Here is a 27730-nt window from a genome sequence, read left to right as displayed (position 1 = left end):
GAAAACAGGATGCCTGGGTGGCTCAGTCAGCTAAGCCTCTGCCTTCAGCTCGTCATGATCCCAGGATCCTGGGATCGAGTCCCGCATCGGGCTCCCTGCTCAGCCGGGAGTCTGCTTCTCCCTCGCCCTCTGTCTGCTGCTCCCCCTGCTTGTGCTCACTCGCTCTCTCTGACAAATAAATAAATTAAATATTAAAAAAAAAAATCATCCAAAAACAATGAATGCTGACAGGTTCGCCAGGCCATCATGACCCGGGAGTAAGAAACTGGCCATGTAGACGGTAGTCCAGTTATCCTGAAAGTTAGTAATTCAGGCTGGCCCCCTTGGAAGTTTTTAAATGCAAAGCTACATGGCCTAACACTGTTTTCACTTAACCCACCATCTAATTCAACATTTTAACGTAACACAGACCAGACATGCTTCCTATTTACATGGACCTTAGCCACACCCATGTATAATAAAGTAAAACTGTTTTAGGCAAAATGAGAGGCCATGTAACTCAGTAAAGATCATGGTCTCTGAGATCACTCAGACCCAGATTCAAATTAAGACACTGGGCAAGTTAATCTCTCTTTGAGCCTCACTTTCTTTGATGGTCTAAGTAAAGTAAGTAAAGTAAATTAGTAAGTAAAGAAATAAACAGCAAAAATTAACCAATCACACAGAGCTCATCAGCTAATTTATATGAAGGGCTAAACAATGCAAATATATAATTAATTGGCTCCATTTTAATATTTAAATAGGTGATAGTGTAGCAAATTTGCTATTGCCACACAGACTACCCTAGAAACTAATGAATTGTCTACTTATATAAAATAACCATGTATAGGAGAAAAGCCATGGCAGAGGACATTCAAATGTCTTTGTGGCATTATCTACCCTTTCAAAAAATCTACTTTTTGAGAATATTTTCAAGTCCTAGGAGTGAAACAAAGCCAAGTCCAAATACCGTATAACACATAAATCCATCCAGACTCATGGCATTCAAAGACAAAGGCAAGCCTGCTATCTGGCAAGCTCTACTGGGTAGATCTTGCACCCAGTGCCCTGAGAGCTGCCCTCTGGTGATTCCATACTATTGGTCCCTGGCGCCACCCTGTGGCCATAATCTTCAACTAGCAGTCCCTCCACTAAGCCACTGTGTCCTACTCTCTGGGAGTCCTGACATACCAAGAGGGGTCCTGCAGAAGGATCTTGGGGAGAGTAGCTTCCAGGGTAGTCATCATCCTCCTCCTCTTGTATCTGCTGAAAAGTTCGCTTCAGAGATTTCTTCTCCTCTGTCGCTAGAGGAAAGAAAAAGGGCACAAATTTGGGTCACGAGAGCCTGTGCAGGTAAGAGTCAAAGGCTATGCACAATGGGCCACATGCAAAAAAAATGGCAAAAGGGGTGTACATTTCCAAAGATGGCTTAACCTTAGCCTATATGCTAGTTATTTTAAGTTGGTGGTAGTTCCCTACATTACCGAAGAATCAAAAATGGTCTCAGGTCTGTCATCTTGGACTGACTCACTGGAAAAAGACTACCAAAAACAAGCATCTAAAAATGAAACTTACCAAACTTAACACATTTAATTAAAAAGCTTAGCTCTGAAAAATAAAAGTTAACAAGAGAAGCAAAGTGGTTAAGAAACCCATGAGACAATATAATGAAGGAAGCCAATGTAAGGCAGGGTTTGTAGAAAATACATTGCATACAAAATGAAACACTATACACTTTGCAAGATAATTCAGAAAATAATTTCTGAATTATTTTCAGAAATAATTCCTCACTTTTCTAAAGCTTGCTTTTATGAAAGACCTACAGTAATAGTACCTGCTTTCACTAACCAAAAGAAATTCAAAGAGGATTTTCACTTTCACAAAGAAAGGCACAAAGTGAAAACGGTGGTCAGCATGTGTGTTGCAGGGAGCGGTTATTACAGAGGCAGCACGCACCCCAAGCAGCCAGAGCGGCCCCCGCCCAGCTCTTTCCCAGCAACTACACTCGGCATCTCAGCATCAAGCCACCAGAGCTTTGGGCTGTGTCTGTGAGCATCTGTGCTTTATCTCGATTTATTCTGTGCATCTGTTAGCAAGATGTGGCCTGAGGTATCAGAAAAGCCTGAGAGAAGTTATTTTTGGGGTCTGGGAATGTTCAAAAATTTTTCCATACAAACTAATGGTAACTGCTTCTTCACTTTATGCCATTTCGGCCTAGGAGATGTTTCATAGGAATGGTCTAATTTCAGATAGCAGGGAAAACCTGTAGTAGAGAGAAACCTATCAATAAAATCGTGTCAGAAATTGTACACATCATGTTCTTTAAACTCTCCCCTTAGAAACAAAATAAACCTTATTTTACCTTAAAATTAAAAATAACCGTTGCTGAGAAATATGACTGATACAACTGAAAGAAGTTACTTAAGTCACTATTTTAAAGTTAACCACTTTTGAGGCAAACAGGTTACATTACATTTCTTACTATTTGTATTGTATGCTTTTAAATGGCTACAATAAAAGTGCCCGTTCCAAAATCATTACTTTTGTATCAAATTGGACAATACAAAATAAATGCCAAACATCTATGGGACATTAAGTCTAAATGACACGTTCAGGCTTGGAAAGTAAAGAAACGCTGGTAACATGTGGCAGGCACGGCAACAGCTTCTGTACATTGAGTCCTTCAGGCAACTCTAAGATCTACTATCTCCGGCTTGCAGGGGAGAAAATGGAGGCCCCGAGAAGTTCCATACTGGTTTAAAGGTGGGACTTTCAAAATCTGTGCGCTTCCCACTGTAGTCAAATTCCTCCACAGCACACACTCTCTCATCTGCCAAAGTAGGGGTCACCACGCACCTGCCTCTGAACTCTGTGAGTTATAAACAGAATAACGTACACGTCTTGCTTCATTAAACATTTTTTCCTGGAAACAAGGATGTAGTTCCTGGTCCTACCTTACACATTAACTGACCAAACTATGCTTGACGTGAAAGCCAAGTCAATATCATGGGTTTGTTCCTCTGTTCTATTAAATAAAGGAAAACAGCAACATTTGCATCAAGGCAGCCCCCACTTTGCAAGATTCTATTATGCACAGATTTGTTACCAAGGTTTCAACAACACCAGTCCCCCGACACCACGGTTCAAATTTCAGTTTCTGCGGCATATTCACTCAGAGTAACTCCATAAAGAACAAACTTTGCTGCTAACTTCAATCCACAAATCACTGCGTAAGTAATAGAAACGCATCATGATCAGTGACCACATGACTTCTTTCAGGTCACTGGTTGGTCACTGCACCGCTGTTATTTCAGTCACACACAAACAGCAGTGTTTGGTTGTGTTGTCTCCCAGGGATCAAATTCGCATGACATCTCATAAAGACGAATAATCAAAACAGGGAACTGACTGAAAATGACAAAGATGAAAGAGAAGCCCCAAAATTAAAACTAAAGCTCATGTTAGAAGCGAACGGAACGTAAAGGGAGCTGGCAGAAGACACAGCTGGCCGCGGGGATGCTGGCACGGCCATACCCTTCCAGAAACTCTAGGTCCGCAGCCAGAATCACCTGGTGAAAGCCAATTTATCAAAATAAGTGAAGAAATCAGTTGTGATGACAAGAACGACCGTGTCCCAGAGGAAGTGATGCTGACAAAACTCTTCACATTACAGGAACTCTCCAACACACCTCATGACACGGAGAACACTAAGGGTAAACTGCTGAAAGCCGACCCAAACTTGGAGGATGCTTGCTCCATACCATGGACTACACAAGAAGGCAAGCTCTCTCTGGTCAAACCCCTCTTGTGAAGCTCATTACAAAGAAATAAAGCACTTTAATTCTCAATGTTCCTAGTGTTTTATATTCTAGCATGCTAGGTATCTATTAGTGTTACTATCTTTTTTGTTCCCTATAGATCTGTAATCAACAGTGAGTTTTCAATTCTTTGATAAAAAAATTTTAAAAGTCATAGAACAATCAAAACTTTTCCCATTGATTATTAAGATCATTTTGCATGGTTTCGGCTTACATAGTCATTTTTACAGTCCTGCGCTATGCAAAACAAGGACTGCTATATTTGTAAAACAGAAAATCTAACGGTATATAATTTGCATATGAGATGTCTAACAGTACTTAGCACACACTAGCTGCCTAATTAATGTGCAGGGTGGTATGACCCTCATAGACACTTAGCCACCACAAAGCATCAAAGTGGCCACGCATTAGGAGTTGCCACTAAAATATAAGCACATAAGCGAAAAAATTTTTTTAATATTTTTTTGTTCACTTCCAAGCATCTAGAACAGTGCTCAATGAAATAACTGTTAAATACACTAAAGAAGGTAGAAAAATTACAAAACTTGAATCCTTCAGTTTCAAACTCTTATACAGAAGTTATTATATATAAAAACCACATACCACTTTGTACCTTAGGACCCTCAGAATCACTGGATTTGGGCACTGGAAGGCCTTAGATAGACCTACATCTTTGCTTTCCCCACCTCGTTTTTCATGAGCATATATCCAGGCCCACAGGCTGTGGTTTGTCCACAGTCAAGGAGCTCGTTAGTGTAAGTCTCACCTCTATAGCCAAAGCCACCTGCCCCCTAAACTGGAGTACTTTTTACCACTTCATACTGGCACTCACTCATAGCATTACAAGACTGAAATCAAACTAATGAAAATAATTGCAGGCCCATTTCTGCCCTTCGCCATCCTGATGGAAGAGGGTGTAATAAGAGATAACCACTGTCATCCTACTTCAGTTCTCTCCTATTTCCACTTGGAGAACCTATTGGAAATGAATTATTCATCATTTTCTTCATAAGGTTCCTCCTTTCCTGAGCTACCTACTCATACTATGAACACTTCCACTGGCCCCATCTTCCAAGTACAATGCCTTGGAGACCACCAGAATCTCTCCTAAAGTCCCAACTTCCAGCAGACTCTACACTTCTGAGATGTACCTTACAGATCTTTCCATTCTGTTTCTTCCCATCGCCTCTTATCAGAAATGTGCCCTTTTCCATGCCTTGTGCAGACCACTGTCCCAACTGGTCTCCCTGCCGCTAGTCACTCCTTTTCCAACTTAGATTACACTCTTATGAAATGAATGGCCCACTGTGCCTCTACTCAAAAACCCGGAATGGCCTCTAACGATACTACCTATGCTCAAAGCCTACCCATGGTAAGGGCAGCAGCATCTTGAGCCATCATCTTCCTCTACTCCCGCAGCACCTGGCCCTTGCTGTGCTGTATGGCCGCTGGCAGGCACAGGCCTTACCTCTCTGATAGAAACATTAAGTATCTTATTTCTTTATATCCCTATAATACCTAGAAATGTGTCACCAGACCTGAGTTGGAAACTTCTTGAAAGCAGAGGTGGCACAGAGCTTGGAAGACGCTAGCGCTGTACCAAAAATGACCACATGCCTCCGTTTACACAAACAGGACAGCCTGCTCTTTTAACTGTCCCCTGACTCATCTGTACAAAGTTAGCAATTATAATGCCCAGCATGCTCAATCTAGTCAGGCAGCTATTAAAAATAGCCTAGGAAATCTGTCAGTCCCACTCCTATTACTGAATTTAAGACAAGGCACCCTCCCACTATCAATTCAGCTTCTGACCATAGCATTTACACTTGCTTTTTGACTCACTCAACCACTCTGTTTACAGGCAGGGCAAACACTACGGGTGGCCCCAATCTGCCTGTCCTCATATTATACACTCTCTATCCTCCAACCTGTCCCCGTGTCTCTAGGGATCTTATACTTGGCTAACATTCAAGCAATCCTGGTTCCCTTAAGCATTTATAATACATCTCTTGGAGACCTGACTGTGGTAGAATTTTAGACACTACAGCAGACTACAAAATTAATTTTAAGGCAAAAAGTTGGCCTGAAGTCTCCCAAACACTTTATAAAATGCAGCCATCTACTTGTAAAGCTAGGTCTTCCAAAGAATCCACTTGAAATTTTCTGGGACTAAAAAACAAACAAAATAAAACAAATAAAAATAAAAAACAAATGGAAAAAACCCCAATACCCACAGATTTTACATTACTTTTATAAAGAGAAAAGAATCAGGAAATATTGTTTGTAACAGCTCCCGCATTCTTTGTTCTCTCCCTGCAAAATAAAGGCAACTTTTAAAAGGAACACATTAAACTTTACTCACGGAAAGAGAAAGCTCTGCAGCCAAGGTCTGACGCTGGACCTAGTATTCTGAAAGCACTTCACCAGTACCGTCTCAAACTGAGTGGCCAGCTCTAGACTTCAACCTGGGGAAGCTGGGCCTAGAGCTTGTGCTCTTAACCGCTATGGCTTCTAATCTTGCACAAAATCTGGGGAACTAAAAATACTAACAATTCTCCTCCTATGTTTGCCAGTGGATCATATTGAGAAACTCAGAATATTAGATATTAGAAACAGAGAGTGGGGCTCAAATAAAAGTCATATCGTCACTTCATTAATAACATCTTACCTATGTTATCTCAAGTAATCTTTAGGATAATGCTATGAGGTGTTACTACTAATAGCCATACAGTACAGTGAAGAACCTGAAGCTCAGAGAGGTCTAATGCTATGCCCTAGGTCACACAGCTTGGAAGTGACAGAGCAGGGATTCATACTCTGGAAGCCTGGTTTTAAACCCTTGCTTGGAATACCTAAACTACCTATACTAAGGTCCAGGAAAGTTGGGTAACCTGCTCATGAATTCATATCCTAATTCAAATCTACTGAATACATGTGCTTCCCCAGCAAAAAGTATGGTGTGAAGAACACAGGCTTTAAAGTCATACAGACCAGAACATGAATTCTCCACTTATTAATTATATCTGGACAAAATCACTATACCCTTTTGAGCCTTAGTATCTTCATCTGAAATATGAAAATACCAAATTCATAGAGGAGTTGTAAGAATCTAAAATAAATTAACATGAAAAGCAGCCAACAGGCTGGAACATAATAGATGCTCAATAAATGCTATTTCCTTTGTATCTACCTTTCTTTTCTAAATCCTTCTACAACTGTAGGATACTGTGTGAGTCACGTGTGACTTAAGTAAATAATGAAATTCCATTCAGTCCAGTGACAGCTTGAGTATGCCCAAGAACAGAGAGACAACTTTAGAACACCTGGGTCTTACACATGGGGAAACAGGTATATAAACCCAAGTTCCACTTTTCTAAAACAAAATTCCTAAGCTTATTTATTCTCTACTGTCAAAGCTCCACAGGAAAATTTTTATTTCAAAGGTAAATTCTAGAGTTGTCTCAAGACAAAGAAATATCCATGAATCAAAGCTGAAATATAAAAGGACTATTTAATTTTGGAAATAAACTTCTGGAGAACCCATCAATATTTTGAAAGGACTGAGGTAAAATATTTTGATAACTCAGGTCCAAAGAAGATGGTGAGGAGACAGACTGAGTTAGCTGAGACTAATATACATGTTGGAACCTTTGGTATGCGTTTCCATTTTTACAGCACAGAGAAAGAGAAATCACCTTCAGGTCAGCATTATCCTCCACATGGAGGAATACTGCCTCAACGGCTATCAATGTCTAGACGCTCAAAAATATCAGAAACCCAACAGAGCTATTTTCAAATCTACCACTGCCACAAACTCCCCAATTTGCCTGACTGCTCCCTGAGCGCAAAACTATTTCCCCACCCTCTGCTCAGTCCTATAGCATTTAGCATAGCCATTTACTCAAAGCACATGTCTGGCAAATGCTTGTCGAATTGAAATTCAACACTTAGCTTCCAACATTGTCTTTCAGAGCTCCCCTACTTGCCCAAAGGTGTTTTAAAAAATCAGCACTGTTTACCAATGATGTCTAAGAGTAGAGAAAAGAATGCTGAATAATTCCCCAACACTGTGCAGAACACCTCCAAAAGATACAATATAAACACTACCAGACTCCAAAGTAGGGAACACCTTGCTTTTAAGAAGCTACCACCAGAGTGACCTCAAAATTGTTTCCCATCAACTCTTAAGTAAAACAACAATGACCTGCAGTGTGAAAGCACTTACGTCATTCTTACAAAGCCTCTAATTTGTAGTTTTACGGGAAAGTTGCCCCATCTTAAAATGCGTGTAAACTCAGACCTGGAAGAGATCATGAAAGGTACACAATAAAGGCCTGCTGAATGAATGATATTATCAGGTAAACTAATCATGGTTGAATGCATAGCAGAGGCATGTAAAAAGTACCAGAGGAACATGGAGGGAAGGGCTACATGTGCCCAGACAAAGTAGGGAAAATGTCAAAATGAGAAGAGCATTCCTAAAGAATGAGTTCACCACCCAGTGAAAGAGGCAGAGGACATTTCAGGCAGAGGTAACACCAGATGCAACGGAAGAGGTACCCTGAGAGCATCCAGAAGGGAAACTGTTGGGTATGGCCAAAGACCAAGGTGTATGTGAGGAAATGGCAGAAGAATCTGGAAAAGTAAACTAGTTCAGATTATAAAGGGTCCTAAGTACTATGTTAGTACTTAGACTTGTTCCTCCAGGCAATGAGTTCGTGTGCAGTCAGATCAGATCTGTAGCTCAGAAGCACGTCGTGCCAACTAGAATTAAACCGCAATTAACCACAAACCCACAAACCAAATAATGTTTGATCTTACTCCTCTTTAAAGAAAAAAAGAACATAAGCTCTTAAGAGGAGTTGGTGAGGTTCACACACATACATGTACACGCTTCTGGAGGATATCCTGGGTTCAGTAAAGACCAAAATCAATTATAGACAGCAAGCTGACAAACATCAAAAGTATGTTCCAAAACCACATCAATATTTAATGAAACCAAGCTCTAAAAGAGCTAAGAGACATATTCAAGACCCCACAGTAGTCAGTGGCAGGGCTAGGGCAAAATCTTAGTCCAAGGTGCCTCCTAGTTCCCCACAACTAAACGACGTTGTTCCTTTCCCTTGTGCAAGGAAACTCTCTGCAAGGCAGAAGAGAGCCAAGGAGAATACACAGCAAAAGTTAAGGGTGTGAGATGATGAATAGCATGAATACTAGAACCAGGCTTACACGCTGCGAGCACTACATAAATTCTCACCATCATTTATGTTCATCTCTCTGAAGAATCATATAATCGCTGGTGGTTCACAGCAACCCCCACTGCAGCTTTTCATATGTGATTCGAAAGTAGGCAAAGACCAAGAGCTGTAAACATGTGGTGATGTTTCTACCTTTGGGGGGAGGGCTCTTGGAGTCCTCCATAGACAGCTTCAGCTGCTGTATGAACTCGCCGCCATACACACTTCTTTCTTGCCAGATGTTCAGCAATCTTTCTAAAGGTTTTTTACAGCCTTCATCTGCCTCTCTGCCCAGAAAAGACGAAAAGATAGATATAAGCTTAAGATTTTTTGTGTTTAATTAGGACAGACCTACTTTAAAAATAACAACAACTGACTAAATGATTTACATATTTAAACACAGAAGGAAGAGTAAGATACACATTGTGATAAACAGATACCCAAAATTTGACCAGAAACTACATTCTTCCTGTGGTGCATAGGGAAGACGGAGCACGTTATACAAGTAATCTGTCTTTATCTCCTTTGAAAGATGGGGCAAATAGGGCAAAAAGCCAATTGCTGATTGTTACAGAGAATTATCAAAAATTGATCATTTCAAATGTGACAGCTTGCTTCTTAAGAAGACATTAATCGAAATGTAGTGCCAGACATTCTGCTGGAAATTAAAGGGGGCCAAAACCTTTAAGGGTAGAAAAAAAAATGATTTAAAAAAAACCAAATGTTTAAAAATGGGGAATAAATTCACCACAACCCATCAATGCTAACACACCAACACTTCTACATGCCTTGCAAATACAATCATACACATATACCAAATCTGAACTCAAATTAACTACTTCATCATTATTTTAATTCTGGGTTAGGTACGTAGTACCCATTCTCACAAAGGTGTCTAATGGGTAATCTTAGAACACACCAAGCATAATATAGCCCTTTGTAATTTATATCTGAGAGAAGCTACACCATTTTTTCCCTGACATACCTTACTCTGGAAACAGAGTATTTTCAATGAGATAACTAGAACTAGCACTCAGTGTGCAACAGCTGCTTACCAGAAAACGTCAGACAGCAAGTGGAAGAGTGTGGGAAGACTTTCTGAAAGGAAAACAAATTCCCTCACCATCCATGGTGTTCTATGACTTGTTCTGGTTTGTAAAGCGGCCTGGGTGTCAATGATCTTACCCTGAGCGACTTCCAACAAGAAGGGATACCCTGACACCTTAGTTTCTAAGCCAAGATCTTTAACAGGAACTTCAAGAAGAAAGAGGTACAAAGGAAGTATGCCCTCATGGCACTTTTCTAAAACTTGTGTTAACATCAAGGTAATGTGAGGGTTCAGCTTGATCTGGTCAAATTGCATCATTTATGAAATATTAGTGGGAAATTTTCCTGCACTGGGGTCAAAGGACTAAATCAGGGTACATACTTTTTTTTTTTTTTTCGGTCAAACTTTTTTTTAGTCAGAGGTGAGGGGGGAAAAAAAGGAAAAAAAATTTCAATGGTAGTTTACAAAACTTAAAGCTATGACTGAGTTATTTGATATTGGTGATAAAAACACTTTTACTCCACCTACAAAATATATCTAGAAACAAACTGCTTCTCACCTCTTCCTCTGCTGTCAAGCTGGTCCAAGCCACTATTACCTCTTGCCTGATTACTGGTCTCCCTGCTTCCACCCTTACCCTCCTACAAGCTAATCTCAAGCTTTAAAAATTCTGTTGTGTGAAGGCAGATTATGTCACTCTTTTGCTCAAAACTTCCAATGGTTCTTCCCATTCTCCCCCAGAATAAAAGTGAAAGTTCTCATAAAGCCTACAAAGCCATTCTCAACACAGCTCATTATTTCTCTGGCCTCACCTAGCCTCTCCCTTCTTCGCTCCCCAACAGCTACCCTGGCCCTCTTGCCTCAGGGCCTTTGCCTGGAACCACATTTCCTTACTTGGCAGCATGGCTCAGGCATCCCTTCCTAATCTCCCTATTTAAAATTACACTCCCTACCCCTACTTAATTTTTCTCCATACAGCTTGCTTCTGCTATGCTATTCAGTTTACTCATTGTTTATTTGATCTCATTTTTTTTATTTATTTGACTTCCCATAAAAAACTGTCCATTTGAATGCAACTTCCACAAGGGCAGCGATTTGTCCTCTCCCCCGCCCCCTGCTACCCACCCTAGAACAGGCACAATATTGGCCTCATTTTAATCTTTCTCGAAAATTTTTAGTTAGATTTCGATAGGCCATACAATTAGTTACCTTTCAACAATCATCTTTCCACAACAAAGTCACTCCTATCAGACATCAGCTAAACACTCACCTGCTCATTCAGTGAGGTTTATGAAATACTGTGTTTGTAATACAAAGACCAAGGCCTAGGGCCTGACCTCTAGGGCCTGATCCAGTAGCCCCTTCCCTTTCCACACCCCAACCAGGGCACTTAACCACATGTATCTTCCGCTCAGAACTTGCTCCCTCTCATCACGCATGTGCCTTTGCTCATGTTATCTCCTCTCCTTTGAATGGAACCCCCAAAGGAGAACAAGGTGAAGAGGGAGAAGTTGGAAGTAATGCAGGTGGCTTAAGTATATAAGGAATATGTGGAAATAGCAGAAGAATCTGGAAGGACAGAGTGGAATTAGATGAGGGCCCTGAACACCATATTAAGTACGTGGCCTTTATCCTGAAGGCAATGGGAAGTCTCTGATGAGATCAAATGAATGACTTAGAAAATAAAATAATTAGTATAACCAAATCGCAACTAATCAGAACTTAACTGGTTGATGCTTTTAACATATAACCTGTTCTCTGCAAATTCTTTGTTCACTTAATAGAAAGAGAAACCTATCATGACAATAAATTCTTATCAAGGATTTAGTTAAGGGGGGGGACACAATGCAGACTAAATATTTGGGACTCAATTTAGACTAAGACTGATTTGGGGTACAGATTCAGCCACATTACTATATGCAATGGAAACTGATACACAAACCTGTAAAATCCAAGTCATTTTCATAAGGCTTTTACCACTAAAGGCAAAAAAAAAAGAAGCTCTAGTTTAACTGGTGAATGTAATTAGCCAGGATAGGCTAATTTCTGGAGCAATATAGTAAATCAAAGTTTTGCCAGGTAAGTTTCAAAGCTACAGATAAAACAGTCAAGAAATCTTTTTACTCATGAGGTTTTGCCCAAAGTAGCTCCAATGAACTGAAGTCCCATTAGCATTTGGAAGTGGGTACAACTAAAGCAATAAAGTAGTTTCATAACAGAACTATCTTTTCAGGTTGCATTAACTCCATTCTAAACTGAGAAATCTTTAAGTGAAAAAATACCAAAAAATCCTTGCCATTAATCAATGAATAAGCAGAAAATGATAAGTATAACTTATATGAAACACAACTTAGTATGCATTTTTAATTCTAATTATAAATCCGATCTGAAAAGTATAAACTATGTATTATACACACAGAATTGCTGCTTTAAGTGTCAGCTGAGGCCTCACCAAGCTAACCTGGGGACCTTTTCTTCCTCTGTAGGTCTAATGGCACATCCTTGGCATACCCACTATAATTTGTGTGTTTCTGTCTTATCCCCTGCACAGTAGCCCTGTGATAAGCCTACTAAAGGTGGGAATTCTTTCTAAATAACCCCAGCACTTCCATCAGAGCCTCCTGTGAAACTGGAGCGGAAATGTTCCATTGCCAATCATGCAGGAAAGAGCAAGCCTGAGACTGCCACCCTTAGAAAGGCCTGCTCACCATGCTGGCTCTTGGCTGGCATCTGGAAGGAGTGTTCCTGAATTTCCTAACTGATAATCATGGTTTACTGTGCCTAAACTGTTTGTGCAAACAATATAATTTACGCTGAATACCTGCTTTCCTTCTGAGAGCTGGGAATTTTGGCAGAGGGTACCTGCGGCCAACGCCAATAAAAACCCTGGGCACTGAGTCTCTAATGAGCTTCCCAGGTACACAACACTTCACACATGTTGTCACAACTCAAAAATGGAGGAATTTAGTATGTTTTGTGTGACTCCACTATGAGAGGACTCTTGGAAGCTTGTATGTGGTTTCCTCGGGACTGCGGCCCATGCAACTTTTCCTTTGCTGATTCTGCTTTGTATCCTTTCACTGTAATAAATCATAGCCATAGGCACAACCATACTGTGAGTCTTGTGAGCCCTCCTAGCAAGTCACCAAACCTGGAAGTGGCCTTGGGAATCCATAACACAATAGTAAATAAGTATGTATATGGTGATAACTCCAAATTTATGTCTCCAGAAATTAATTTCCTACTGAGCTTCAGACTATTTCATCCATCTACCTATCTGGCATCACCCCCTTGGAATATCTACTAGCCATCTCAAACTTAGCATGGCCAAAACAAAACTCCCGACTTCCTCTACCACATCTTTTCCCCAAACTTCATCTCAGCAAATAGCACTTGCAGCCATCCTCTTAGTCATGTCAAAAACCTAGAGATAATCTGATTTCTCTTTTCCTTCATGACCAGTTCCCACTCAACTCCCACAAATCCTATCAGTTTTACGTGGGGGAGGTGAGGCAAATCCATTCACAAAGTAAACATTCGATAATCTGGAAGCTTACTATGTTCTCACTGCTCTGAGTCCCAGCCAATGTCATCTCTAGCCTGTAGTAGAGCAATACCCTTCATAGGCGTGTCCTTGGCCTTTATAATCCATTCTCCACACCAAGCCACAGGGACCTTTTAACCATGTGATGGAATATATCTTTCCCCTGCTTAATACCCGTCACTGACATCCCATCAGAATAAAATCCTCTCTCCCAAGGCTTATAAGACATAAGTGACTGGCACCTGCCTACCTCTCTGATCTTATCCGGATGCCGCTTTTCTCTTTGCTCAACACAACTGTTTTAACCACACTGGCCTTCATTCTGATCCTCTTAACATGCCAAGATTATTTCTACCTTAGGTTCTTTTTAATACCTGTTTGTTCCTACTTCGCATGATTATCTCAAATGTCATTTCCTTAGAGAGGCCTTCCTTAACCACACTAGAACAGATCCCACTCCAGAATGTCATTCTATTTCATCATGTCCATATTATCACCCTCTGAAAGTATCTTGCTTGTTTATTTGTCCTTGCCTGACTTGCTCACTGCTACTCCTCCAGTGTCTGCGTCAGTACTTGGGACATAGAAGGCACTCAAATATATGTGGACTGAAAAACAAAGTGCACAACTATCTCCAAACTCAGAAGAAAATAAGAAGGCATCTGTGTGGGGGCACCTGGGTGGCTCAGTCGTTAAGCGTCTGCCTTCAGCTCAGGTCATGATCCCAGGGTCCTGGGATCGAGCCCCGCATCTGGCTCCCCGCTCTGAGGGAAGCCTGCTTCTCCCTCTCCCAGTCCTCCTGCTTGTGTTCCCTCTCTCTCTGTGTCTCTCTCTGTCAAATAAATAAAATCTTTAAAAAAAAAAAAAAAAAAAAAAGAAGGCATTTGTGTGGGAAAAAAGTTCAAAGTCCAGTTAATTAAACTGCTATTCAAATTAAATCTAACCTATGAGCTTGGCTGCTTCCTCTGACTTCAGAGGTTTGGTTTGGGGTTTTTTTTGGGGGGGAGGGGGGAGAGGTGAGGGAGGAGGTAGGAAATTACCATAAAAAGATTCCTAATCAATTTTGGTCAATATTAATGGGTCCACTATCTTTGTTCCTCAACTGGGCACAGAAAGCCACACAGACTACTTCTTACCCTGGATAAGGTACATCAGGATTAAAGTGGAGTTGCTGGCTTTTCTGTTCTAACAATGGTGGAAGGAAAGGGCTTAGAAACATGGGGATCCTGAACCTAATACCCAAAAAGGACCTTAAAAGAACAAGATGGAAAAAAAAAAAAAAGGAATTAGAGCTTTTTTTTTTTCATTGAAAAGGACCAGATTTACTTTCCCCATAATGCCACAGAAATCTGCCAAGACATTTTTACAGCGCCTCCTAGATAGGCTTTAAGATGTTATACCAAGTAGAAAAGGAATTTTCAATCCCAGTATTGCCCATTCCCCTTCTCCTACTCCTTTCTACTTACCCTTTCCTGGTTTGGGGGGCAGTTAATGATTATTGTTCAATTTTTAAATAAAAATGTTATGTGTACTATCCCGACAGGAAATTATTTTAGTCAATTCCCTATACCCAAATTAATTCATTCAACAAATACTTACGGAATCCTTAAATGCCAGGGCAGACCACAATGTTGCCCAACTCCTGGCACACCGATCACACCAAGGCTACATAAATGGTACTCCCTAAAGCTATGTAACCTGACAGCTCTGTGCCGGGCAGACACGTTACTAGGTGCCTGGGATACAGTGAAGAACAAAAAAGAAATGGTCCTTCTTGCCACAAAGTTTACAATTTAGCATATTTCCGTAACTGAGCAAAGACTGGGGACTGGGCAGTGTGCTATGTGTTTTCAAACAGACTGGTGTATTTCCGCCCCACAACAACTTCAGAGAGGTAGGTGATGTCATCCCCTTCTAATCCGTTAGGAAACTTGTAACTGAGGCATCAGTAGAAGCTAAGTAACACATCCAAGGTCACTGAGAGTGCTGGGGGCAGAGCTACAGCCCAAGAAACTTAACTACCTTTCCTCAAAACAAGAAAATGCCGGGGCTCCCATTTGAGATAGCTATTCTAGCAGTCTGTTCTAAGCTTACTCTGCTATAAGGATTCAGGATTGTTTCAAGATCATAATGCATTCTGCTTCTTCAGTGCCCATGTTCATCAAAAGTAGGGGCCAGCTACGTAGCTGACAAACAAAAATCTTTTCTCATCTCCAGAAAACTAGGTATCATTTCTTTCTTTTGGATTTTTCATTTTATTCCTTCAAAATTCTCAAATCTTTCATGGAATGCTGGACTCATTTATACATTTAAGGCCTTTCACTTATACTTCAGACCCTAGTACAATTTTAACCAACTGGTCTCTTTTTTTTTTTTTTTTTTTTGCCCTTCCCAATTTCCTTTTGCAAAGATGTTTCTTATATGTTTACTAAATAATATTCTAGTGAAAAATAGTTGTTGTTTGCTCCTCCTGGACAACTAACTTGTGTCTACAGAAAAGCAGTTTATTTTTAAATAAATAAAAGTGATTTATAGAAGTTTTAATCAAATGAATTTCATGTGATATTAGCTACATGTGTGCTCTATGCTCTAGTCTTCTTGTTCACAAAACACAATAGGGGCAGAGATTTAATATGATATAGCCAGTGCAAGTATCTACTTTCCACACTGATAATTATTATCTTTGCAGTTACAGTAATGACCACTATTTTTAGTAAATGAGACATCTAGACATTTAGAAGGAAAGAAGTAAAAATAAAGGCATAACCAACTAATATCTTGCTATTAAGGTTTTGTTACTGGAATGTTTCCTGGTACTATTTAGCTTTGTTTTCTGACCATAAGCTAATGAGACAACTCAGCCAAGCCAAGGAAAACACCATAGTCAAAAAATGAATTCAATAAATGAATATACCTAGGGAAAAAGATGTTCTACAAGTGCTAGACTCAATCCCTTCAATGCATCAAAATGTTTACATGTCTGAGACAGTTCTTAAGGGTCCAGCAAAACAGAAAACTGTAATTTGGCCTCTACAACGCTCTGTAATGTAATTTGGCCTCTACAACACTGTAAAGCACAACCCTGTAAAATATGAAGTTGTCAATTTACAAAGGCTCTCCCAGAGAAGGAAAGAACAGTAAAGAGGAAAGGATAATGCATTTAAATACCAAACCAAACAAAAAAACCAGACAACATACCTGGCAACATGAGAAAAAGCATCCACAAGGACAGATTCAAATTCTCTAGTGAATTCAGGTCCTTTCCTTTTACTGTTTTGGATGACATCATTGGCTAAGTACAGAAAAGTAAGCTTTCTATTTGATTTGGCTGGAAAAAAGAAAAAAAGATAATTTAATTTACACCAAGGAAATTCTCAATCCACAATTCTGCCCTAAGCTACTCCTAAAGAATATTAAGCATTATTTACTTGAGATCAGAGTTCCTTTATGTTTGAAACAACAACTTAAATAACTTATTGACATCACTAACAAAACAGGTTTGAGAATACAAGTTTGAAAAACAAAACAAGAATGGGCCATCTTCATTTCTGTGATATTTTAACAAGAATAATTGATGGTAAAAATAAAGATAATCCAAAGAAAATTCCTAAAGGATAAGCATATCCTCAAGAAGACATATTAAAATCAAGGTTTTCATTTATTCTATTGCAAAGATGAGCATTTTTAATTCACTCTTAATTACCAAATACTGCAGAATGAAAAGACTGAGCCAGGTTTCAGTTTTAAAATAGATTCTTATAATTTATGTTCCTACATTGATGATTTCTCTTTGAACACTCCAATAACAATCATCAGTCAATGATATCAATTCTACAATCCAGAGAAATCTCTAAATGCACCAATGGATATTTATCTCAAATATAAATATATATTAATGCTACGTTATTAATGAAAATTTAAAGATGTCTGAATTCTGGATATGCAAAATTCTGGCTCCCACAGAAACCATAATTCTTCTCTCTTATACATACTAAATGTAGTATTTCCTATTACTCTATATGGCATCATATATTAAACCATAAAAACCTCATGCAGTATGTCTGAGTTACAGTTGCTTAGGGAAACATTACTGAATTTCCTGGCTTCTATGCACATAACTTCTCAACCGTAAAGTTACATCACTAGCATTTTTGGTCCCAGTTTTCTTTTAAAAGAAATAAATAAGAATATAATCAGACAGTCCAAAACATTAAGTTTTCTCCAATGCTAAAATACCTGAAAAACTCAAGCAAGCCTTATATCAACCTTTACATACCTGAAAAACTAGTCCTTACTCTATTCCTCTCAGAAACCACTTGTTTCTTTTGAAATGCACACAGCATGTATAAATTCTGACACAGCAGGCATAAGATGTGACATTTTTAAAGGTAGCTACAGAAGAATAACCCAAGTTAAAAACAAGATTTTAAAAGCATGTAATAGTTTAAAATGATGACAAAGTATTCATAAAATTAAATATGGCTATCCTGAGTTTTATTAGCCTTCTGGTAATAACCTAGTTTACATGGCTAACTGATGATAATATTTAATCTTTAACTATTCTTTTTTTTTTTTTTTTTAATCTTTAACTATTCTAATTATTATTCAAAACCCGATCAAAAGTGTCAATAGTTACAATATTCTACCGTTGCTACAAACGTATCATTATGGCAAAGGCTTTTCTCTTTTTAAAGTAAACCTTGTCCTGGGATGTTGCAACAAATAAAACTACCAAGTCTATAACGCCATGAGTTAGCGGATTCAAAAGTACAACAGAACTTCAACAAAGGTAATTTGATTAAGCAAAGCTTTACAAATGCCATATATTTTATGTTTAAAAACCCAGAATCCATTGTATAAAATGTCAATTTGGACAATTAAGACATGATACATTTTTTTTCAGTGCTGCAAACATGATAGCCAAGAGGCCAGAGAGCCAAAGTTTTCACTATTTATAATGCCAATTAATTTTCATCATCCTCAAACTTTGCAATGGGGATTTTAGTCAAACTTTATCCCTCTACATCCAGCATCCTGAAGCCAACATAAATACCATGTGTGTAAAGGTGATACGACAAAGCCCAGAGCACCTGAATACTCACACCCTCTACTCTAGTCCCAAGTGACAACTCACTTATTCACATGTCTTTCCAATATAACATAATAGATCCTTTCATCCCCTATCTATGCCCAATCCAAATGGGATGGAGTAGTTATTAGGCAAAATTTATATAACTAGCTGACCAAAAAATTCAATTTGTTTAGCTGGTTTTGACATCTAAAAAAGTTGGGCGGAAAAAAAGCCTATTTATCTGCATTCAGGCCAACATATAAAAACATTACTAAAAATATTCATTTAAGAGCATTTTACATCAAACTTCTCCATAAAGAAGGGAAGTTCTTTGGACAGAGCCCAAAGGGATAAATTAAAAATTATTCCCAGAAAGTGGAAAGACAATAACCCATCAAGAATAAAAGTAGTATTTAAGTAAATAATAATAATAATAATAATAATAATAATTTCTTTAAACCCTGTAAATATTTTGAAGGCGACTCAGAGATAGTCTGTAAACATCTTAGGGAAAATGACTTGACCACAGATAGAAATGTCCATTCTTAAAGACTCAGGGTGGGCCAGAATCTAAGGGGCTAGTCAATTTGAGCATAAGGGCACAAAATCTTTTTCCACTTCAGTGTGGGGGCATTCTCTATTCATGAAGGAAGCCTGGGTATTAGGAAGCTATATCCTGATGCTTGGAAGAGCATCCTCTACTTTGGCACTATCCAATATGGTAGCCAGTAGCCACATATGGCTGTTGAACACTTGAATTGTAACTAGCACAATTATTTAAAACTTTAGTTCCTTAGTCACACATTTCAAGTGCTCAACAGCCACATGTGGCAAGGGGCTACCTTGCTGGGCATTATGGATAGAAAACATCTCACAGAAAGCTGTATTAGGTAGTGCTGTTTGGATCCTCTACTCAACCATGAAAATGACGTTGGAGACCACAATCGAACTTCTAACCTATTTTTAAACTGTGTTAAAAGGCACCATGTTAAATGCTATGGGTATTACAAAGAAACAAGAAGCCCTAGTTTCTCCCTCAAAACACAAATCTAGTGAAAAAGACAGAACTAGTAAGAATGAAATAAATGCTCAATTAGTATGGGATGGGGTGGGATACAGTGACTAATTCTAATCAACAAAAGTGCTATGGGTTTGGTTGGAGTCAGATGATCACCTTCACTTATTAAAGGGCACTGAGGCACTGGGAACTTGAAAGCACAAATTTTGGCATCAGAGGGCGCTGGGCTGATGCTCCAGCTACATGCCCCTAAACAAAGCACTTAATCTCTCCGCATCTTTACGTTCTCATCTATAAAATGGGAGATAATAATGCTGGTCTCCTTAAAACATAAAGTTCCATGAAATTAGGATCATGAGATTAGGGTTAAAGGAGCTTGTGTCACAGATGAATGCACTCTCTAAACTGTTATTTTCCATAACTCAAATAGGGTACAAGGAGGAGGATCTGGGGGCTCCAGGCTCTAGCCCCCAGCTGCCCAGAGGGGACCCCTATTTGTGGAGAGGGGAGTCTCTGCTAGAAGGCCAGAACCGGGTCTCCTGAAAGAATCTTGGATTTTGGTGTCTGATGTAGTCTAACCTCACGAGTTCTAAGGAATTGAAAATATCACTTAACCACTTAGGTGGGATCTCCATCTCACAGATAGTGGAAAACACATGTAAAGTTACTTCCTATACTATAAAGGGCCTACTGCACAGAGGCTGCCCAAAGTGGTTCTAAGCTCCATTTCCTCAGCTTTCTGCTATGGAATCATTAGGGTAACAGCTGTGAAGGTGCCTATCCTTCCCCACCAGACTGTAAGCAACTTGAAGGCAAAGACCATGCCTCACATTGAGTAATCAGTAGTCCCATTTCACCATTATTTATGAAATGCCTATACTGTGCTTGACACCATGCTAAATGTTCATTTGGATTATCCTGTTTACTCCTTACCACAGCAAGTTGTTTGAGCCTCAGTTTTTCCTCATCTGCAAAGTTCCTACTCCAGAGAACTCTGAGAATTTAAAAAATGACAATGTATGTAAAGATATCAGTACTGCACCTGCCACATAATTAAAGGCACAGTAAATATCAGTTTTCATCACCTCCATTTTATAGGTAAGGAAACTGAGGGTCAGAGAGGCTAGGCTGCTGGGGTCAGTGAATGGCAAAATCAGGCTTAAATTCCAGGCAGATGGCCTCTGGAGTCAACATGTTATCAAGCATCCAACCCAGTGCCTGGCACATAACAGGCTGAGCTCAATGAATGCCTGTCAGATCCTGAGCAGGGTCTAGAATCAATGAAAGATGCATGAGAAGAGGAGCCTGAGAGGTAAGGTCTAGGTAGCGTGGCCCCTTAACAGCTCCATAATGGGGGTAACTGTACCCACTTCACAGAGCCGTTCTGAGGACTAAGTGAGGATATTCGTAAAGGTCTTAGCATAGTGACTGGCACAGAATAAAGGCTCTGTAAGTGGCAGCCATCCTTGTCCTCGTTTTACAGATGAGAAAACAGAAGCACAGAGAGATGAAGAAACTAGCCCAACATCACTCAGCTAATAAGTAGCTAAGCCAGGACTCGATCTAGGCAGTCTTTCTCCAGAGTCCTCTGGCTCTTACTCCAAATGCCCAGCAAAGCGCCTGGCATACAACAGCCTAGGGCCAGTGCCCTCTACAAGGCTGTCGAGATAATAATAGTCACAAATGTCAGGAGTAGCCTGCGGGGAAAAGGGCTGGATGAACTGGGAGTCTGGAAACTTCAGACAAGTATCTTAAACCTTCCCGGGCCTCAGTTTCCTTCTCCGAGAAATGGGGATAACACTGTCTCCAACCTCAGAAGCGCAATCAGAGGCCCAGGCTTGGAAAGCAAGCCTCAACTAAGAAGCTAGAGGAGCCTCGGGAGCGGGCTGGGGAGAGGTCAATCCGGGGGAGGGCCCAAGGGGCTGCGCAGGGGGTGTTTACCTTTGCGGAGCTCGCGATGCCACACAGAGACGATGGGTCCCGCGTGCTTGCGGTGGTGGATGAGCCACAGGGACAGGGTCTGCACGCTCTGTTGAGAGTTGCTCAGCTCCGAGAGCTTCTTCTCCAACGCCGACTCGGAGAAGGAGGACATGGTGGCGGCGGTGGGGCCCTGCAGGGAGCGGCCTGGGCCGCCCAGTGCGGCGGGAAGAGTGACGGCACGAGGCCGGGGCCTCACCTGACTGCCTGCGGGGCTCTTTACTGACTGACAGACGGCCAGGGGGTAAGGAGGGGGAGGGGATGGGTCTCCGCAGTAACAGCCGCCCGCGCCGCCGCCACAAGATGGCCACCGACCTCTCACCCCGCCGCAAGCAGGGTCAAAGGGCAAGGGCCGAAGTAGCTGGGCACCGGGAGGCGTCAGAGCCACAGAAAAATGCCCCTCCAGTGGCGGCGGCCTCCCTGAACCTCGCTCAGGGTACTTCGAAAGCGACAGACTGGGAGGAAAGCGCAGTTCGGCGGCCTCCGGAAGGCGCTTTGACCGCTCGCGCCCGCACGCAGGCGCAATGAGGCTCACCGGAACCCTTTCTCCCGCTCTCACAGAACCTTTCTGGCGCTGTACGGCGCGCTAGTTAGTACGTCACTTCCGACGGGGCGGAGGAGGCGGGAGAGTGAGGGAAAGGCTGGAAGACGAGGTAAGGGAAGAGTGGCGGGAGCGAGAGGTAACCAAACAACCGGGAGCTCTTAGAGGGGAATCCCGAGGGGACACTGATGCTGAGTGATCAGGACAGGGTACAGGAGTGGGGACTCTCTCCTTCATCTGGCAAGCCCCAGGCCGCACCCTTCTCCGTAGACGTCCTGCTCTCTGGCTGTCCACCTCCCCACCCCCCAAAAGCTTCCTTTGGTTGTGCCAAGCCACCCACGTGCACTTTTCACGCCTTGGCTCTTGCTGTTCTTTCTCCAAAGGTGACGCCTCCCCCTCTTCTCACCTGGTGTGCTCCCACTCAACCTCCAGGACCACCCTTTAATGTCCTGTTTTGACGTTTAGTCTGTGACAGCACAGCCATAGAACACACCTTTGTGCCCTTAATTTGGTTGCTTCTTTCAGGGAATTACATGCTGCCCTTGCCCTCTTGGGAGTCCATTTGACTGTTTCTGAAATTTAAGCAATATGTTAACTTTTTTGAGGGTGGGGGCAGGGAAGTCAATGGTTCCATTGACCTTTCTTTGAAACACTATTTGAGACTGTGACCTCTTTACCTATTTTTTAAAAGTTTTAAATTCCAGTTATCAATTTCTCTAATTCCAGTAGAGAAATTTGTCTTTCCAACTGCTATTGGGTTGGTAGTAGGGAGTTAGGTTATTGTAGACATAACAGTTTTTAAATTTCCTGATTATAGTGGAACTTACCAGTTATGGGCAAACTCCAGTTAAGAGACATTCTTCTAGTTGATGACTGTTTTTTCTCTCACTGCACCGTATTGTAGTTCTTTGCTTAGATGCTTTCACTCCTCTTCCAGACTAGAATCATCATAATCATCATAATCATAGCCAACATAGTGAGCAATTGCTACGGGCTAGACATAGTTTTCACATAGTAACACATTTAATCCTCATGACAAAGCTGTAAGGCAGTTATTATGTTATTCTCATTTGGCAAATGAGGAAATGGGACAGAGAAGTTAGGCGAACTACCCAAGATCACATAACTAAGATTAGAGGGAAAGGACTGCATCTTCATCTATTTTTCTCATCCTGCCACCTTATTCATAGCTGATTGCGTGAATTAATATAAAAAAGGTGCATGCCCTAAAATTACACAGTCAGTATCTAGTCATAATTGTAATCTAGGGCCTTTGAGTCCAAATCTAGACCATGTTTCTATATTAAGTAGCACTGTCATATACTGAACACTTAACACCAAGTCACTTTGTACTAAGCACATTACATACTTTGTTTTATTTAATCCCCACAACAGTTTTGTGGGATGAGGACTATTATCACTATTTGAGAGATGAGAAAACGTAAAACATGGGTGAGTAATCTGTCCAATATCACTTGGACATAGAAAATGACAGAGCTAGGAGTTAAATCAAGGTTATCTGATCCTAAAGTCTTCACTCCTGAGCCACTGATTCTTTCGGCAAATAATTTTTGAGCACCATGTCTCAAGCACTATTTTAAGCAAAAAGAATCTATGTCCCCAGAAGCTTACCTTCTACAAGAGAAGATAGGCTAAAAAAACATGCAAGTATAAAACAAGTCAGAAAATGATACCTACCTTGAATAAAAATCAAGGAGGATAAGGAGGATGAGGAATGCATTTGTGGGAGGATAGGAGTCTCTTATATATGCTGGTCAGAAAAGGCCTCACTGATAGGGTGACATTTGATCAGAGCCCTGAAAGAAACGAGAGAACAAGCCGTTTGCTGTATGGTGGAATGTTGTTCCAGGCAGGGGGAAAACCAAGTGCAATTGTTAGACCATTGTTGGCATTTTTGAGGAACAGCAAGAAGGATGGTAAGGCTGGAATGATATGAACCAAAAGGCTGGAAATGAGCTCAGAAAAGTAGCCAGGGACCACATGACATAGACCGTATCACATGGGGACTTGTAAGCAATAGGAAGGATTTTGGATAATACTCTGAATGAAATGAGAGTTCGCTGACTGCTTTTGAGCAAAAGAGAAGCATTGTGGCTGTTAGGCAGAGAACAGCAAGGCTGCAAGGATAGAAGCAGGAAGAGCAGTTGAGCAGCTGTTGTAATAACCCGGGTGAAAGGATGACTCAGACCAGGGTGGAGGTGGTGAGAGAGGGTCAGATTCTGAGGATTCTGTCTTTTAGAGGTAGAACAGGATTTGCTGACAAATTAGATCTGTAAAACAAAGATGAGTCTATGTGGCTCCTTAGGTTTCAGCCTAAGCAACCATAAAAATGGGAGTTTGCATTTACTGAATTGCAGAAAGAGCTGGCTTGGGGAGTAAAAGCAAGAGTTTAGATTTGTACATGTGCAGGTGGAAATGCCTTATCCAGGTAGAGCTTCTCTCATAGGCAGTTGGATTTATGGGTCTGGAGTTCAAAAAAGAGATCTGATAGCAATAGAGATATAAATATGGGAGTCATAAGGGGGAATAGGTGTAGAAAGAAGAGAGGTTGGGGCGCCTGGGTGGCTCAGTCAGTTAAGCGTCTGCCTCAGGCTCAGGTCATAAAAATCCCTGAGTCCTGGGATCAAGCCCCCGCCCCCCCACCACGTTGGGCTTCCTGCTCCGCAGGGAGCCTGCTTCTCCCTCCTCCTCTGCCCGTCCTCGCGCGCGCGCGCGCGCGCGCATGCGTGTGTGTATGTGTGTGTGTGTGTGTGTGTGTGTGTGTGTGTACTCTCTCTCAAATAAGTAAATAAAAGGAAAGAAGAGAGGCCCAGTGACTGAGTCCTCAAACACTTCAACATTTAGAAGTCTGAAAGATGAGATGATACAATCAAGTGATTTTTCTTCTTTAGCCTATTAATTACACTGATTTTCAAATATTGAATCGACCTTCCATCCCTAGCATAAACCCTACTTTGTCATGGTGTATAATTCTTTTTACATGCTGCCAAATTATATTTTATAATATTTTGTTTAGGATTTTTGCATCTGTGTTCCTGAAGGAAATTGGTCTGTAGTTTTTTTTTTATTTACGTATTGTCTTTGTTGGGTTTTGGTATCAGGGTAATGCTAGCTTCATAAAATAGGTTGGAAAGATTTCTTCCTTTTTCTAGAAGATTGTGTAGAATTGGTGTTAATTCCTTAAATGGTTGGTAGAAGTTCCCAGTGAAACCATAAGGGCCTGGGGGTTTGTTTTCTTTTTCTTTTTTGAGTTTTTAAATGACAAATTCGATTTTCTTAAAAGTTATAAGGCAGGTCAAATAATCTTTTTCGTATTACTTGAGCTGTAGTAGTTTCTAAGGAATTCACCATTTCATCTAAGTTGTCAACTATATGTGGGTGAAGTTATTTGTGGTATTCCTGTAATTATCCTTTGATATCTCTTTGTCTGTCTTTCCCCCTTGTCAGTCTTGCTAGAAGTTTGTTGATTTTATTGATCTTTTCAAAGAACCAGTGCTTTGTTTCATTGATTTTTCTCTATTTTCTGTTTTCAATCTCATTGATTTCTACTCTGTATTTCCTTCCTTCTGCTTGCTTTGGTTTTATTTTGCTCCTCTTTTTCTGGGTTCTTAAGATGGGAGTTTAGATTATTGATTTGAGACCTTTCCCCTTTTCTAACATACCTATTAACTACTATAAATTTCCCTCTCAGCATAGCTGTAGCTGTGTCCCACAAATTTTGATACGTTGTATTTTACTTTCATTCATTTCTATGTATCTTTTAAATTTTTCCTTGAGCTTTCCTCTTTGATCCATGGATTATTTAGAAATGTGTTGCTTAGTTTCCAGGTGTTTGGAGATTTCTAGTTTGATTCCATTGTGGTTGGGGAAGGTACTGTATTCTCTGTGTCATGGCCCAGGATATGATTTATCTTGGTATATGTTCTGTGGGCACTTGAAAGGGTATTCTGTTGTGGGTTGGAGAGTTCTTTAAATGTTGATTAGGTCCTGTTGGTTGATGGTGTTGTTGAGTCCTTCTGTTATCCTTGCTGATTTTCTACTTGTTTTACCAATTGTTGAGAGAAGAATGTTGAAGTCACCACCTATAATTGTGGTGATCACCCATATTTCTCTTTTCAGTTTTAATGCATTTTTGCTTCACACATTTTGTGGTTGTTTTGTATTTAGGATTTGTGTCTTGACATAAGCCATTTAGTATTGCTATGTCTTCTTGATGGGTTTACCCTTTTAATGGTTATAGAATGTCCTTTTCTATCTCTGGTAATTTTCTTTGCTCTGAAGTCTATCTCATGTTAATATAGTCACTCTTGCTTGCATTTGATTAATGTTTGCATGATAATATCTTTCTGTCTGTCCTTTTACTTTTAACCTACCTATATCATTATATTTGAAGTGAGTTTCTTGTAGACAGCATAGAGTTAGGTCATATTTTTTTTAAAGGATTTTATTTATTTGAGAGCGAGAGAGAACGAGAGAGAGAGAGAGCACAAGCAGGGGGAGCGGCAGGCAGAGGGAGAAGCAGACTCCTCGCTGAGCAAGGAGCCCGATGCGGGGTCCTGGGAGCATGACCTCACCCCAGGGTCCTGGGATCATGACCTGAGCCGAAGGCAGACACTTAACTGACTGATTCATCCAGGCGCCCGAGTTAGGTCATATTTTGTAATCCACTCTGAAAATTTCTATTTTTTCGTTGGTATACTTAGACCTTCTATGTTTAATATAATTATTGATATGTAGAGCTTAATCTTCCATTTTATTTTTTGTTTTCTGTTTGTTCTGTTTTTGTTTCTCTATTTTCTTTTTCCAGCTTTCTTATAAGTTACTTGAACATTTTTTAGAATTCCATTTTACTTACCTATAGTGTTTCTGAATGTATCTCTTTGGAACCATTTTAATGATTCTTACAGGTATTACATTATTTGTACATAACTTATCTTTACCACTACTAATGAAGTATAACAACCTCACTTCCCTTTATGTCTCCTTACCCTCCCCTATTTATAAGGTAATAGTCTTAAATATTTTTTCTACATATACATTTAGATCCAAATCAGACAGTGATATAATTTTTGCTTCAACTGTCAAACACAATTTAGAAAACTAAAAAGAATAAGGAAAGCCTATTGTATTTATACATATCTTCACTTACCATGTTCTTTCTTCCTCCTTGACATTCCAATATTCCTTTTTTTAATGTGTCCTTTCTGTTTAAAGAATTTCCTTTAGCCATATTTTTAGAGCAGGCCTGCTGGTGTTAAATTCTCTTAGGTTTCCTTTATCTGAAAATGTCTCGATTTCCACTTCATTCTTGATGAACATTTTGCTGGGTGTAGGATTCTGTCTTAACAGTTCTTCCCCCCCCCCCCCCCCAGCACCTGAAAGTTCCTGTGCCACTTCCTCCTGGCAGACATGGCTTCTGATGAGAAATCCATTTTCATTCCAATTGTTTTTCCCTGTAAGCAAGGTATCATTTTTC

The 27730-nt window shown here is 40.4% G+C and overlaps 2 protein-coding genes across 6 annotated transcripts in view; one reads left to right on the top strand and one right to left on the bottom strand.

The window, feature by feature from the left end:
* RPRD1B (regulation of nuclear pre-mRNA domain containing 1B) overlaps window positions 1–22172 on the bottom strand; it is a 64995-nt gene extending 42823 nt beyond the window's left edge. The window contains exons 1-4 of one of the 2 annotated variants that reach the window (XM_078057165.1): window positions 21657–22172; window positions 16825–16954; window positions 9188–9321; window positions 1171–1283 (exon numbers count right to left, since the gene is read on the bottom strand). In XM_078057165.1, coding sequence (XP_077913291.1) covers window positions 1171–1283; window positions 9188–9321; window positions 16825–16954; window positions 21657–21807 — 528 coding nt within the window. In that variant the 5' untranslated portion in view covers window positions 21808–22172. The remainder of the gene's footprint in view (window positions 1–1170; window positions 1284–9187; window positions 9322–16824; window positions 16955–21656) is intronic. The other variant, XM_036101574.2, reaches the window with a different exon arrangement.
* Window positions 22173–22285: 113 nt separating this feature from the next.
* TTI1 (TELO2 interacting protein 1) overlaps window positions 22286–27730 on the top strand; it is a 44477-nt gene continuing 39032 nt past the window's right edge. The window contains exon 1 of one of the 4 annotated variants that reach the window (XR_004920246.2): window positions 22286–22345. The gene's annotated coding sequence lies outside the window, so the exon portion shown is untranslated. Of the gene's footprint in view, window positions 22373–27730 lie in introns of all 4 variants that reach the window. The other 3 variants (XM_036101566.2, XM_036101567.2, XM_036101568.2) reach the window with 3 other exon arrangements.

The sequence above is a fragment of the Halichoerus grypus genome, chromosome 10, assembly GCF_964656455.1.
Source record: "Halichoerus grypus chromosome 10, mHalGry1.hap1.1, whole genome shotgun sequence".
Taxonomy (NCBI): Eukaryota; Metazoa; Chordata; class Mammalia; order Carnivora; family Phocidae; genus Halichoerus; species Halichoerus grypus.
Note: the sequence above shows the minus strand (reverse complement) of the source record. Positions and strands in the feature narration are given on the sequence as shown.